A 13,156-nucleotide genomic window follows, 5' to 3' on the forward strand; every position below is an offset into this window, starting at 1 on the left:
GCGGCAGCGGCGTCTGCTGCGCGCCGACGTCTGCGGCGGGGCGTGTCCTGCGCCGATTGGTCGGGAGCGAGCGCCGCTGCGGGGCCCGCGGAAAACGCGCGCCGAGACCAGCACCTGCAGACCTGGTTTCTGCGGCCGAGGCGACATGGATCTCAGCGAGCTGGAGAGGGACAATACGGGCCGCTGCCGCCTGAACTCGCCTGTGCCCGCGGTGTGCCGCAAACAGCCCTGCGCCCTGGGTGTCGATGAGGCGGGCCGGGGCCCGGTGCTGGGTGCGCCCCCGGGGCCGGCGTGGGGGAGGGGCGGGCTCAGGGGGATGCAAGTTGCCCTCAAACCGGAGCCGGGATTGCACCGGACCCGGGGACGGGGGTGCTACTGGGAATGGCCGTGCCATGGGTGATGGCACCGAAAAAAGCGGTGATGACGGAACAGGGATGGCGGCTTTCACGGGCTCACTGGTTGCACCTCCGCTTTCCCAGGCCCCATGGTCTACGCCATCTGTTATTGCCCCCTGTCCCGCCTGGCAGATCTGGAGGCCCTGAAAGTGGCAGGTGAGCCCGAGGTGGACGCCTGGGGAGCGTATGCCTGGGCATGTGCAGGGACGAGGGGAAGCAGGAACTGGGAGAACCAGCAGCTCCCCTTCTCTCCCAACCCTCTTCCCAGACTCAAAGACCCTGTCGGAGAGCGAGCGGGACAGGCTCTTTGCGAGAATGAAGGAGGACGGGGACTTTGTGGGCTGGGCACTGGACGTGCTGTCTCCAAACCTCATCTCTACCAGCATGCTTGGGCGGTGAGGGGTCCTGCGAGGGGTCGGGGCGGAGGGGCAGCCAGCGTCTGCTGGAAGGGCTGGGTAGCTGGAACGGGGTTCACTGGGCTCTGTCCCCACCGCAGGGTCAAGTACAATCTGAACTCTCTGTCCCATGATACGGCCGCTGGGCTGGTGCAGTATGCTTTGGACCAGGGTGTGAAAGTCGCCCAGGTGAGCTGTTGGGTTGCCCTCATTTGATCAGCTCGGGATAAAATGGTATAAAAGTGCAGTAGGCGGTTCAGCGCCAGACATATCTGGAGTACCTGGGGAACCTTTGTGGCTGCTGTTGCCTTCCTACTGCTTTCCCACCCTGAATGTGTGCCCCACTGAGGACCGTGGTAGAGCCCCCTAGCCCCACCCCCATCTGATCTGTCTCTATATCCTAAAGGTTCAACGTCCAGAATATATCCCTCATCTGTCCACCTTCCCCCAGCCTGTGTTCTCGGCGAGGGCACCCTCCCTCCCGGATGGCTGCCCCATCCTCCTCCCTGGTCCCCCCCCCTCCCGCCCCTCCCTTCTGGTCTGCTCCCTATGCAGCAGCAGACAGTCGTCCTTTGGAAATGTAAATCTCTACATTTAATTTTCTGATCACAGTGGAAATTAAATCAGGAAAATTCACAGGCAAGTGGAGGAGAATGAGATTAAATTACCAGAAATATAAGTTGGCATTACATCCAGGGCTCTGAAGCAAAGAATGGGCTGTTCTGAGAGAACAGCGAGGACAAATACGCTTGAGATGGGGAATGGAACAAGGGAGGCCTTGCTGAGGAGGTGGCTGAAGTCCAGGACTAGAATGTGGAGCTGCCCATGCAGTACTGGAGCAGACAGACAAGGGCCCTGTTCTCAGGGTCATGGCCCAGTCAGGGGAGATGATGGTCAGCTGGTAAGCAAATAAAGGTGATTTCTGAGAACAATAAGTGCTTACGGAGATCACCCTTCCTGGCGCCTCCCTGACCTCATCTCTCTGCTCCAGCCATTGGGCCTCTGTACTGCTGTCCAGCATCCTTGACATGGTCCTACCTCAGGGCCTTTGCACTTGCTGTTCCCTCTGCCTAGAACACTCTTTTGCAGATCTCTGCGTTGCTCCTTCCTTTATCTCCTTTAGGCCTTTATTCAAATGTCACCACCTCAGAGTGACCTTCCGGAAACCTCTCCCACTTCTGTTTAAAATTGTATTTTTTCTGACTCTCCCGTATTCTTTATTATGTACTGTGTTTCCTGTCTGTGGGCCCTCCCCAGGTGTCCCCTCTAGGAGGAGAGAAATTTTTGTCTGGTGTGTTTACTGCCATGTCCCTGGCACCTGGAGCAGCCCATGGTACACAGTCGGTGCTCAATAAATGTAGAATGGCTGCAGCATGACCAGAGAAGGCTCTTTGGGAAGTGATGCTTGAGCTGAGACCCCCGTGGAAGCATGCAGCCTGAAACTTGCTGAGAAGAATATTCTAGGCAGCAGGAACAGCAAGGGCGGAGACTGTGAAGCTGTGTTTGCAGTTTTTCTGGATGTTCATTGAGTGAATACATTTCTGTCACCGCGGCAGGTGTTTGTGGACACCGTGGGGATGCCAGAGACATACCAGCAGCGGCTGCAGCAGCGCTTTCCCGGCATTGAGGTGACGGTCAAGGCCAAGGCAGACTCGCTCTACCCCGTGGTCAGCGCCGCCAGCATCTGTGCTAAGGTCAGCCCCCCACCGGCCGTGGCCGGCTCCCAGCATCCCTCCGGGCAGGGGGCAGGTGTGGCTGCCTGGAGGCGATCCCCAGTGCTGATCTCACTCGCAGGTGGCCCGAGACCAGGCTGTGAAGAACTGGAAGTTTGTGGAAAAGCTACAGGACTCGGACACTGATTATGGCTCCGGCTACCCCAACGGTGAGCAGATGGCTGCCGGCTGCCTCAAGCGGCCCTGCAACAGCAACTGTGGCGATAACACTGCCGAGGCAGCCTGAGCACACTTCCACGGTTTTCTGAGTTCTGCTTCCTGCGCTCCCCGGCGGAAGAGGCCGAGGCTGAGACCCAGGCAGGGCCCTTGGTTCCCACCGGTGGGCTGGGCGGCGGAGCTGGATCCCAGCTCAGGCTCCCTCCTCCTGTCTCCCTCCCCCGACCCTGCTGGCTCTGGAGCGCCCAGGGAAGGTGGGCGGCTGTCCCTTTGCGGAGGGGAAAGGAGCCGGCTCGTGTCCAGTGGTGCTAGCTTCAATCTTGTTTTCTCCCCATTATGATGCTCAGGCTCCTTGTCTGTGCAGTGGGGATGATCATGTCCCCCCAGCCCCCCCCCCCCACACACATGGCAGATGCAATGATTCGGTGGCTGGGTTCAGGGAACCCTCTGGTCCTTCTGAGGCGCAGGGAGGGACTGGCCCTTGAGTGAGGTGACACAGGTCTGTGGTTGGAACAGAGATGAGGCCAAAGTGAGGACACCAGGTCCAGGCCAAAGGTGGTCTGGGCAACGTTCAGTGCTTGCTGAGCACCCGGTGCGTGCCATGCAGGGCTGAGCCCTGGGGACATAGCCGGGAGTGAGAAAAACAAGGACTTCCTCTCCCCACTGAGTTCGTGGTTATGTGGGGGAGACGGGCATTAACCTGATGGTCCTCACATGCTGCTTTAGTAGCTGTGGGCCTGGGGGGTGGGGAGATGTCTCAGAGGCAGTCTCCCTAAACTGTAACTTGAGCATCTCTTGGCCAGGTGAAGAGTCTGGGGGAGCTGCCTATGCAAAGGTCCTGAGGCAGGATGATGTCTCAGACACTGGGAAGAGGCCCGAGATGAGGGGGCAGGACCTCAGGCCAGGCTGAGGAGCTGGGGCCTCATGGCAGGGTTCAGGGACTGTCTCCAAAGCTGCCCCACCCCACCCAGATCCCAAGACGAAAGCGTGGTTGAGGAGGCACGTGGAGCCCGTGTTCGGCTTCCCCCAGTTTGTCCGGTTCAGCTGGCGCACGGCCCAGAGCATCCTGGAGAAGGAGGCGGAAGACGTTGTCTGGTGGGTGTCCCAGAGGTGCTGTGGGGAAGGAGAGAGGGAGGCCGGGACTCAGCCCTGCCTGAGGGCCTCCCCGGCCCCCCAGAAGTGGCCAGTGTCACCCCCTCTCTCCCACAGGGACGACTCGGTGGCAGAGGATCAGGAGGGAGTTGGGAGGATCACGGCCTATTTCGATGAAGGCCTCCGATCGCGCACCCGGCTGCCCCACCGGTACTTCCAGGAGCGTGGCCTGGCGCCGGCCGCCACTCTCTAGGAGCCGGCCTGTCTGCCCCCTTGCCCGCCCCCTCCCGAGTTTGTGATTAAAATTGTTGAAGGAAGGCCCAGCGTGGGGCTGTGCTTTGGTGCGGAGACGGGGCGGGTGTGCTCTGGGGCTGGGCCCAGCTCCTGGCTTTTGGGACCCGAATAGGATGGGCCCTGTCGATTGATTTGTTGCTGCTGCAACCCAGTACCGCAGACTGGGCGGCTCCCAGGCAGCAGACGTTTACAGCCGTGTGTTGGGTAATGACGGGGGCACGTTCTGAGGATTGCGTCTTAGGCGATGTCGCTGTGCGAGCTTTGCAGAGTGTGCTCACGCAAGCCGGGACGGCATAGCCTGCTACACACCTGGGCGGCGTGCTGCGAGTCCTGCGGGACTGCCGTCCTGCCTGCGGTCCGGTATCGACGGAAACATCATTATGCGGGGCACGACTCTATTGCAGTTCTGGAGGCTGAAAGTCCAAGATCAGGGTGCCAGCGAGGTGGGGTTCTGGTGAGGACCCTCTTGCAGGTCGTAGACTGTCTTCTCGCTGTGTCCTCACATTGTGGAAGGGACAAGGGATCTCTGTGCGGTCCCTTTTATAAGGGCACTGATTCCACTCACAAGGGTCCCACGCTCATGACCTTGCCACCTCACAAAGGCCCCACCCCCTAACCCCGGCATCTTTGAAGGTTAGGATTTCGACATGGATTTTGGGGGGACAAAAGACCAGAGTGGATGCCTTCTAGGTCCTTCTGGAGACAGCCTGGTGTGTTACAAACACACACACACATACTTTGTTTCCTGAGGTTTTCTTTTTACACAAATGGAAACAAACTATCACTCTAGATGGTGCACGTTACTCTTTTCACCACAGCCATCTGGGAGGTAACTCCCAGTGGGTGTCCAGAGACCTTCCTCACTCCCTTACAGCTGCCGAGTCCACTATGGTGTGACTGTCCTGCCGTCTATTTAATGCCTCTTTATAGACATTGACTTGTCGCCCAGCTTGCCGTTAAATGTCTACAGCAGGGAATGACCAGGGTGTGCCATCATTTGTCGTGCACAGTTTTTTTGTCTGTAGGGGAAATTTCCAGAGGTGGGCTTGCTGGGTTAGCGGGTTTCTGTGGTTTTTCATTTGGAGGGAGATTTCCAAATTCCCCTCCCTGGAGGCTTGTCTTGAGTGGCACTCCCACCAGCAACGTAAGTAAGCATTTGTTTCCCCCACAGTCTCGCCAGCAGCAGGTCATGTTTATCTCCCTCCACAAGAAGTTTGGAAGTCAGATGGCTCAACAACATCAAAGACACCGTTGTTTTAATCCATCTGCTTTGCCAGCTTTTGTGTTTTTGCTTCTCATGATCCCAAGATAGCTGCCATAGCTCCAGGCATCACATCCTAACCTCCAAAGGCCTCATTTCCAAGCAGCTGCCCTGTCACTTCCTGGCTGAAAGTAAGATGTGTCTATACCCAAAGCAATCCCTGGCACGGGGAGCGGAATATCAGGGATAAAAAGTCAAAAATTGCTACCTGGGGGTAGGGAGAGATCCCTGTGTTCCCTGGTCCCCCACCCTTGACCCTACCTTGACTTGAACAGTGGGATTTTTAATGGAAAGGAAGAAAGGGAGTGGCTTTTTGCTTTTTAATAGATGTTCTAATGACAGAAGCCCAGGGCATTGTGGGAGCATTATTTTTAGAGCATGTTACTAGTCTGCTAGGGCTTTCATAGGAGAGTACCCCGGTCTGGGGGGGTGTAAGCAACAAAGGTGTTTTCTCGCAGTTCTGGAATCTAGGAGTCCGAGATCAGGGTGTCTGCAGACCTAATTTCTTCTGAGGCCTCTCTCCTGGGCATGTAGACGCCATCTTCTCCCTGTGTCCTAACGTGGTCGTCCCTGTGTGTCTGTGTCCTAACTTCCTTTTCTTATAAGGACCCCAGTCACTGAATCAGGGCCCACACCGAGGACCTCGTTTTGACTTGATCACCTCTTTAAAGGTTCTGTCTCCAAATGCAGTCACATTCTGAGGTCCTGGGGTTAGGGGTTCATGACTTTGGGGAAGGGGAATGCACTTCAGCCCATCACAGCACCTTTCTGCTCCATGCGGGCCCCGTGCCGGACACCGGCCTGACCCAGCCGGAAAGGGTCCCCAACCTCCCATCGAGGTCAGAGGGCCCCGGGATTGGGTGGTGGGGAGGCCAGCTGCAGTCTGGGGCTCGCCGAGCCTGAGGGGCCAACCAGCCAAGACCTGAAGGGGGAAGGGTGGAACCAGGAGGGTGAAGGGGGTTCCAGGCAGTGGGAACAGCAAGTGTGGAGACCCGGAGGTGAGAGGACCTGGCTGCAAGAAGGCCCCTGTGTGGGCGGGCCTCCAGGAGGAGCCGCAGCCTCCACATGTCCCCACCCAAGGGGCGCCTGCTCTTCCAGCCTGGCCGGGGGTTATCATCACAGTTGCCAAACCTTACGGGGCCTGATTCTGTTTATAACTCCACTTTGTCTTTTTCTCTTGTGTGCTGTGAATTTGGATATCTCAGACCTGCCTGTTTCTCCTCAGAATTATTAGAATCACAGTTCATCTCAAAATTAGAGGCCCTTCTGATGACTGCTGATGGGACTCGCCTTGCAAGATGAGGAGAAACGGCCCCTTCTCTTGCAGCTGGTGACGAGCAGACGCGGGCACCCGAAAGCTGTCACTCACAAGTGTTACTTCTGACAAAAGTCTCTGGGTCCCCAGCTATTTGAAGTGGGGTCCCCGGCCTGGCAGCATCGAGATCAGCTGGGAGTTAGAGGTGTAGAGGCCTGCCACAGGACCCTGGGTCCCGGTGAACGTGAGGTTGACAGCCACCCGTGCTGCCGAAGGCCCCTGGTCCTGGTGAATGTGAGGTTGGCAGCCACCTGTGCTGCCAAAGGCCCCCGGTCCTGCTGAACGTGAGGTTGACAGCCACCCATGCTGCTGAAGCTTTCAAATGATCACTCCCGCTCTTCTCAGGACAGCCCTGGGGGTTATTCCTCCGAATCCCTCTCCTGCATCCCCATGCCCATCTTCTGGCTCCTGTCCCATGGTCCTCACTGGCGCCCCTCACCGCTGTCTCCCCCTCCCCTGTCCTGCCTGCTCGTGGTGGCCAAGAATGTTGGTCTGATGGAGCTTCCCCTGCACAGACCTTCCATGGCTCTCACATCCCTTTTCATGAGGTCCAAGTGCCTTCACCTGGTGTTCAGGGCCCTCTGTGATCTGACCCCAGTTCCGCTCCAGGCTCGCTGAGCAGCTGGAGTTTGCAGAACCTGAGGTCCCCTGCCCTCCCACTCGGAGCCCTTCCCTGTGGCTTGGCCATCTGCCTGGAGCTCCTTCACAGGTTTATGTCACTTTGCTTCCTTGACTGCCTGCTCACCCTCTTTGTCACAGTGACACAGTATATGACATCATCAACAACAATGGTGACGGATGCTGTCTGTATTTGCTGAGTGTTGCTTAAGGGCCAGGCCCTTTCTAAGCACTTCATTTGACATTCCTCCCATTAGGAGGTGAGCCTGGGACACCTCCCCTTGAATATGAGCTGACTTAGTGACTCTTCTAGTGAATAAAGAGCAGAGGTGACACTGTGTGACTTCCAAGGCTAGGCTGTCAAAGGTGAGACAACATCCACCTGGCTCTTTCTTGGGACACTTGCCTTGGGAACCCTGTCACCATGCTGTGAGGAGGCCCGAGCCACAGGGAGAGGCCACGGGTAGAGATTCTGGCCGACGGCCCCTGCTGAGGTTCAAGGCAAGAGGATGTATGAGTGATGAAGCCTTCCAGGTGAGTCCAGCCCCAGCCACTGTCTGCAGCCGAGCAAGAGACCTTGAGGAAAACCCACCCCAACGAGCCCAGGGAAGGCCCAGACCCAGGAAAGATAATAATGATGTCATTTAATACCAAGTTGAGTTTGTTACACAGCGATGCATAAGCAGAACAGCTTGCCTTAATTCCTTTAATCCGGCACCCCTATGAGAGGAACAATTAATATTCCCCTTTTACAGACGAAGATGCTGAGGCTCAGTGCGCTGAGCTACATGCGCAAAGTTGCAGCATGAATCGCTGTGGAACTGGGATGTGAGCCCAGGCAGACAGACCACCGAGTCGGGGTTCTAACCGGCAGTCTCTACTGGATGTATCTTGATCCCTGCCCAGCGCCCCTCCACTTCTCCTAGTTCTGGCCCCTGATTTTCCTTTGGGGGGGCCACCCCTCCCCATCCTCAGTCCATGTTGTTCAGATGGAACTGACCCCACGATGGGCCTTCAGGCCCCAGCGCACAACCCAGATCAGGCCGGTGAGCGCAGAGCAGCCCCGGCACGTGATTGGTTCGCTGATGGGCTCCTGATGAGGCCGGATCAACAAGAGCCGGCCTGGGAGCTTTGCTGGTTCTCCAAGAAATGGGCCCATCTTAGCCTCTGGCATCACAGAGTTCTGGTCCATCTTTATACTGTGAAGAGATGTCCCAGAGTATAGCCAAGAAAGAGATACAGAGATTCCTAATATCATTTAAGAACCTAGCTACAGCCATTTCCAAAGCTCATCTTGCCTAAAGATTCTGTGAACTGAGTTTGTCTCTTGCAGCCGAAAGAGGCCCCTCAGCTCCCCTCCGGGTGGGGCACCTATATTACTCCGTCTTCCCTGAGGGCCGGGAGTGGGCCTCATCTGTCTAGCTCAGCGCAGTGCCTGTACACAGGAGCAGCCGTCAATGTTCCTCTGCTCAACAGAACTACAAGGGACATTGCCCATTTTCCAGGAGAGGAAACTGAGGCTCTCCTAGGGCCTGTGGACAAGGAGAAGAATTAAAAGGAGAGCTTACAACCCGAATCCTGAATCTGAGTCCAGTCCACACTGCCTTCGGGCCCGCATTGGGATGAGGGAGAATGGGAGGAAGGAAGGGAGCCTTATGCCAGACACCACTGGGCCTGCTTACTCAGAGGGGAAGGCCGTAAAGGGTGTCTTGAGGTCTAGACAAGTCAGAGGGCTTCTTGGCGGCCCCGGTGGCACACAGCGGGAGAACACATCTGCCGGTCAGCCCTTCTTCTGACCCTGCAGAACCCCCCTATTTGTGACACCGGAATATTCCAAGTTATGACTAGTGCTCCAGAGTGTAGGCCATCTATCATTTACATGCTCGTATGAATCAGTCGCTAACTCTAAGACCTGAGGATTAGAAGTGAGACACCTATCACTTTCTGGCAACTACCCTTCCCCACGTGTTTCCCCGAGAAGCAGCCACATCACGTGCTCTAGTTGGCGACTTTATTCAGTGGGGAGAGGGGGAAAATGAGTAGAGTTGGGTGGGTTATTTCCCTCATAATCTGGAGAGGGGCGAGTCTCTGGGGCCCCAGGGAAGAGGGGCAGGACTCTGGGAACTAGAGGGCCGAGAGGGGAGGAGAGGCGCTCTGGCTGTCCTAAAGGGCCGCCGGGGTGGGCGGGTGGGGGGGGAGGGACCAGCTCCCAGCCGAGGCCAGGCGCCCTCTAGGCGCCGCCGCCGCTGCCGCTGCCGCTCCCGCTGCCCGCAGCGTCCGGGATCCAGGTGCGAGGGCGGCGGGGGCGCGGGAAGGCGGTGTCCCGGGCCCTCCGTCCGTGTCCGGGACGCGGAAGCCCCGAGATGGAGATGTTGAGACAGTGAGCGGTGCCCGGAGCTGCCACCGGCAGCGCGGAGCCCAGAACCGAGCGGCAAAGGTCGGCTCCGTCAGTGAAAGTCTGGAGAAGGGGGCGGAGTCAGCATCCTGGGGGCGGGGCCGTGTGGGGCGGGCAGAGGGCGGGCTCGCGGGCGTGGCCTTGGGGAGGAAAGTCTGGGAGTTCCACCGCCGGTGGAGACCGGCGCCGGGGCGCGGTCTTGCGGCGGGCGATTCCCGCCTCTGAGTCCCCCGGGGAGCCTGGGGGCGGGGCCATGGTGGGGACGGGGCCTTGGGGAGAGCGAGTGGTTCTTACTGGGTTCCCAGGGCCGGGGTGGCAGAAAGCCAGATTAAGGCTGGGCCAGAAGGGGGAAGGTGACTCAGGCCTCTGGGTCTTCCAGGGGAACCTGTGGATGGGCCTAGAGCACACTTCCCTTGGGGAAAGCAAATCGAGACTCAGTGGACCTTAGGGAGGCTACAGGCCTGTCCCATTAGGGAGGTTGGACTGCGGAAGGGGAAAGGGTGGGAGCGGGGGCCTTGGGGTGCCAGTCCGGACTCTGGGGCTTAGGCGGGTTAAGACGGGACATAGTAAGGGAAGGTCTCAGTCTCTTCCCCGTGCCCTCTGTCCCATGCTCACCTGCCCATAGATAGTGCAGTCCGGCTCGCAGCCCTTCTTTTCCGGGAATGGGAGCCAAGTGCGGCCGCAGGCGATAGCACTTTCGCAGGTGGCAAACCTGGAGGTGGTGTGTGGAGAGAGGAAGGTGGCTAAGGGCCCCACAGCCGCGTTGTAGTGGGATTCCTGCTCTCCAAGGCTTCGCCCAGTGTGTGTCCTTTCCCAGATCCAGGCCCCGCCTATTAGGACCACGCCTCTACAAACGCCATCCTTCAGATTTTACCCAGCCCCATGCTCTTCACACGTACCCAGGGACCTTTCACAACTGGACTCATCCCCGCTGACCTCAGACCATCTGCATTCCAGGCCAGCCCCTTACATTCCATCCACACTTTTAACTTCTCTTTTCAATGAAGAGGCCCCGCCCCTTACAAAAAAACCCAGGTCCATGGAAGGCCACGCCTACGTACTGTCAATCTTAAAAGCCAGGGCCTCCACAGCCCCCGTCCCTTACCGCCTAGCCTCTAAACCCTAGGCCTCATCCTGTAGACCTTGGCCCTATTGGAGGCAGGCCACGCCCCTTCAAACACAAGGACGAGCCAGCTGCAGATCCCGCCTTCGGCCCCGCCCAAACCATAGGCCACGCCCTCGCGCCCCGCCTCTCCTACCAGGCATCGCAGAGCTCTGCGCAGAGCGGCTGCCCCCGGCGGACCCCCAACTGCAGCAGGCGCAAGCGACTGCGGAGGGCAATTTGGAGGTGTCCCAGGAAGGATTTGCACCTGGACATCGGGAGAGAGACCCAGATGGGTCAGGATGCGTGGGGGCTCTGGACCCTGGCGGGGGCAACTGGAGCAAAAAACAAGAGGAAAAGCTGGGGTGGGAGGTGCTGTACTCACTCGGGGTTCGGCTCCCCACAGCGCCTTGGGATGATCCCAGGGCCCAATGTCTTTGGTGTGTCCATCTCTGAGGGACAACAAGGCCGTGGAGAAGGGGACTCCTGTGAGCTGGGGTCTTGGATCCTCAGGTAGGGTTGGGGAACCAAGGCCTGGGGGTCGTCTGGACAGGAAAGATCCCAGTTATGCCAGTCCTCCAAAACATAAAATTTAAGTAAAGACACTTTTCTTGGAATGCAAATGCAGCTTCAAGTAATAGTACTCGCTCGTCATAATCAGCTTATCACTTATGTCCCTGGTAGTGGTAGAGGGCTCATACACTTACATACACCTTTTTACAGCATGGCTATGAGGTAGGTCTAGTCTTTCTCCTCCTTTTTAATGGCCCACATGAGGCCCAGAGAGGTTAAGTGACTTGCTCAGGGTCACACTGCCACGAAGTGGCAGAGTTGGAATTTGAACACAGGCAGTCTCACTCCAGGGTCTGTGCTCTTTTACTGTCCCCCTAAACCCCTCTCATAAGGAAATTCTAGCACTGACGTGGTGGAGTGGGGGTTCCTGGGTGTTGGGGATTAGGCAGGGTCTGGACTGCTCACCTGCCAGGTGCAACTGGCCTGTGCCCAGATCGGCCACCAGCCCATGATGTCTCCGGGACGTAGCTGGGAATGGGTGGCTCCTTCCACAGGCTCCCAGCAGGATCCATGCCAGGGTCAGTCGCAGGGCCCAGGCCAGGCCCCTAGGTCGAGTGCGGCCCCTGCAGGCCATGTCCAACTGAGATAAGAGTGAGCTAGGGTATGGGGTGAGGTACGGCAGCCCCTTTTTGGGAGCTCTGGGTGGCACCCTCCTGATGCACACCCAGGAGACTTTGCCTAGGGAGACCAGAGAACGGGCAGTTGATAAGGAAGGAATGCCCAGGGATCTTCAAATACCAGGAGACCACCAAAGCCTACCTTTGACCCAGAAGCCCCCCATCAGACTCTTGTCCCCTCCTCCCCAAGTGCCCAGGACCAAGTGCCCCCTCCCCCCTCACACCCAGCAAGATCTCTCACCCTGTCGGCTCTCAGGTGACCCCCTCTGTCCCCAGAACTCAGGGGACCTACCCAGCTCTTCCAATCTCCCTCTTCAGTCCAGTAATTCCTCCCTCTCTTCTGCCCAGTCTCCTCCCTCCCTCTCGATCCCCGCTGGCCCTTATCATGGTCACCTTCTCTTGACCCACAATCGGCTTAGGGGCTGCCACCTAGGGCTGGGCCTTCGGAGCCAAGCTCAGCCGTGGCAGGACTTGGGTTCTCTCACCGGGGTCCAAAAGCCCCAGGGCAGGGGAAACTGGGGGTTTGGGGAGACAAGACAATTCCCCCCCCCAACTCTGCCCCCTCGGGCCACCCCTCACCTGTTAGCTGGACTGGGGTCTAGGGTGCTGCTCAGGACACCTCAGGGTCAAGTCCAGGACACAGCAGCAGCCAAAAGGGGCGTGGCCTGACGCAGGGGCGGGGTTTCCCACTGCCCTGCCCCTGCTCCAGCAGACCAAAGGCGGTGGACCAGGGGTTGGTGTGTATATATCCTTGTGTTTGCCTTTATGTTGAGCTTGTGGCTTAAGCTCTGTATGTATGTGTGTGGTGAGTGTGTGTGTGTGTGTGTTGGATGACAGTGTGTTTGTGTAGCTGCATGTGTGTGTTTGTTGTGTGAGGGCATGTTTATGTGTGTCTCTTGGTTGTGTGGATGTGTGTTCAAAATCTGGGTAAGGAGGCCTGAATGTGTCCCAAGGCAAGTGTGTCCAGTTGAGTAAGAATCAGATAATAAATGTGGGCACGGGGGATGTAGGATCAGGATGGGTGTTCTGGGAAAATGTTGTGGATAAGTCAATGGATAAAGGTGGTTGACCATGAATGTTGACCATGAGTGAACAAAGAGGTGTTGTCATGTATGGAGAGGGTATGTATCTGCATCTGAAATGTGTGTGTGTGTGTCCCTCTGCAGCATCTGTGAATATGTGTCCCTTGTGAACATTTCCTCAATTCATT

At 57.6% G+C, this 13,156-nt stretch overlaps 2 protein-coding genes across 2 annotated transcripts; one reads left to right on the forward strand and one right to left on the reverse strand.

Annotated features, from left to right (window-relative positions):
- The first annotated feature begins 139 nt into the window (after nt 1–139).
- RNASEH2A (ribonuclease H2 subunit A) lies at nt 140–4,089 on the forward strand. Its single transcript, XM_044751888.2, has 8 exons — nt 140–272; nt 480–551; nt 664–790; nt 892–979; nt 2,347–2,484; nt 2,585–2,672; nt 3,651–3,774; nt 3,889–4,089. Exons 1-8 carry the CDS (start codon nt 146–148, stop codon nt 4,022–4,024), a joined length of 900 nt encoding a protein of 299 aa, XP_044607823.2. The 5' UTR covers nt 140–145; the 3' UTR covers nt 4,025–4,089.
- A 5,291-nt stretch (nt 4,090–9,380) lies between these two features.
- On the reverse strand, nt 9,381–12,033 carry RTBDN (retbindin). The gene is made up of 5 exons (XM_070491487.1): nt 11,735–12,033; nt 11,142–11,301; nt 10,914–11,024; nt 10,270–10,366; nt 9,381–9,717 (listed from the first exon to the last, which is right to left on the reverse strand). The coding sequence occupies exons 1-5, from the start codon at nt 11,901–11,903 to the stop codon at nt 9,490–9,492; spliced, it is 765 nt and encodes a 254-aa protein (XP_070347588.1). The 5' UTR covers nt 11,904–12,033; the 3' UTR covers nt 9,381–9,489.
- Nucleotides 12,034–13,156: the final 1,123 nt, after the last annotated feature.

Source organism: Equus asinus, chromosome 20, assembly GCF_041296235.1.
Source record: "Equus asinus isolate D_3611 breed Donkey chromosome 20, EquAss-T2T_v2, whole genome shotgun sequence".
Taxonomy (NCBI): Eukaryota; Metazoa; Chordata; class Mammalia; order Perissodactyla; family Equidae; genus Equus; species Equus asinus.

Excerpts from the sequence above, each read along its gene's own strand:
- RNASEH2A (XM_044751888.2), top strand. The coding sequence starts at position 146 with ATGGATCTCAGCGAGCTGGAGAGGGACAATACGGGCCGCTGCCGCCTG. Across the intron at positions 273-479 it reads GGGCCGGGGCCCGGTGCTGG|GCCCCATGGTCTACGCCATC; the intron begins GTGCGCCCCCGG and ends CCGCTTTCCCAG. Across the intron at positions 552-663 it reads GGAGGCCCTGAAAGTGGCAG|ACTCAAAGACCCTGTCGGAG; the intron begins GTGAGCCCGAGG and ends CCCTCTTCCCAG.
- RTBDN (XM_070491487.1), bottom strand. The coding sequence starts at position 11,903 with ATGGCCTGCAGGGGCCGCACTCGACCTAGGGGCCTGGCCTGGGCCCTG. Across the intron at positions 11,302-11,734 it reads AGGCCAGTTGCACCTGGCAG|ACGACCCCCAGGCCTTGGTT; the intron begins GTGAGCAGTCCA and ends TTTCCTGTCCAG. Across the intron at positions 11,025-11,141 it reads TGTGGGGAGCCGAACCCCGA|GTGCAAATCCTTCCTGGGAC; the intron begins GTGAGTACAGCA and ends CCCGATGTCCAG.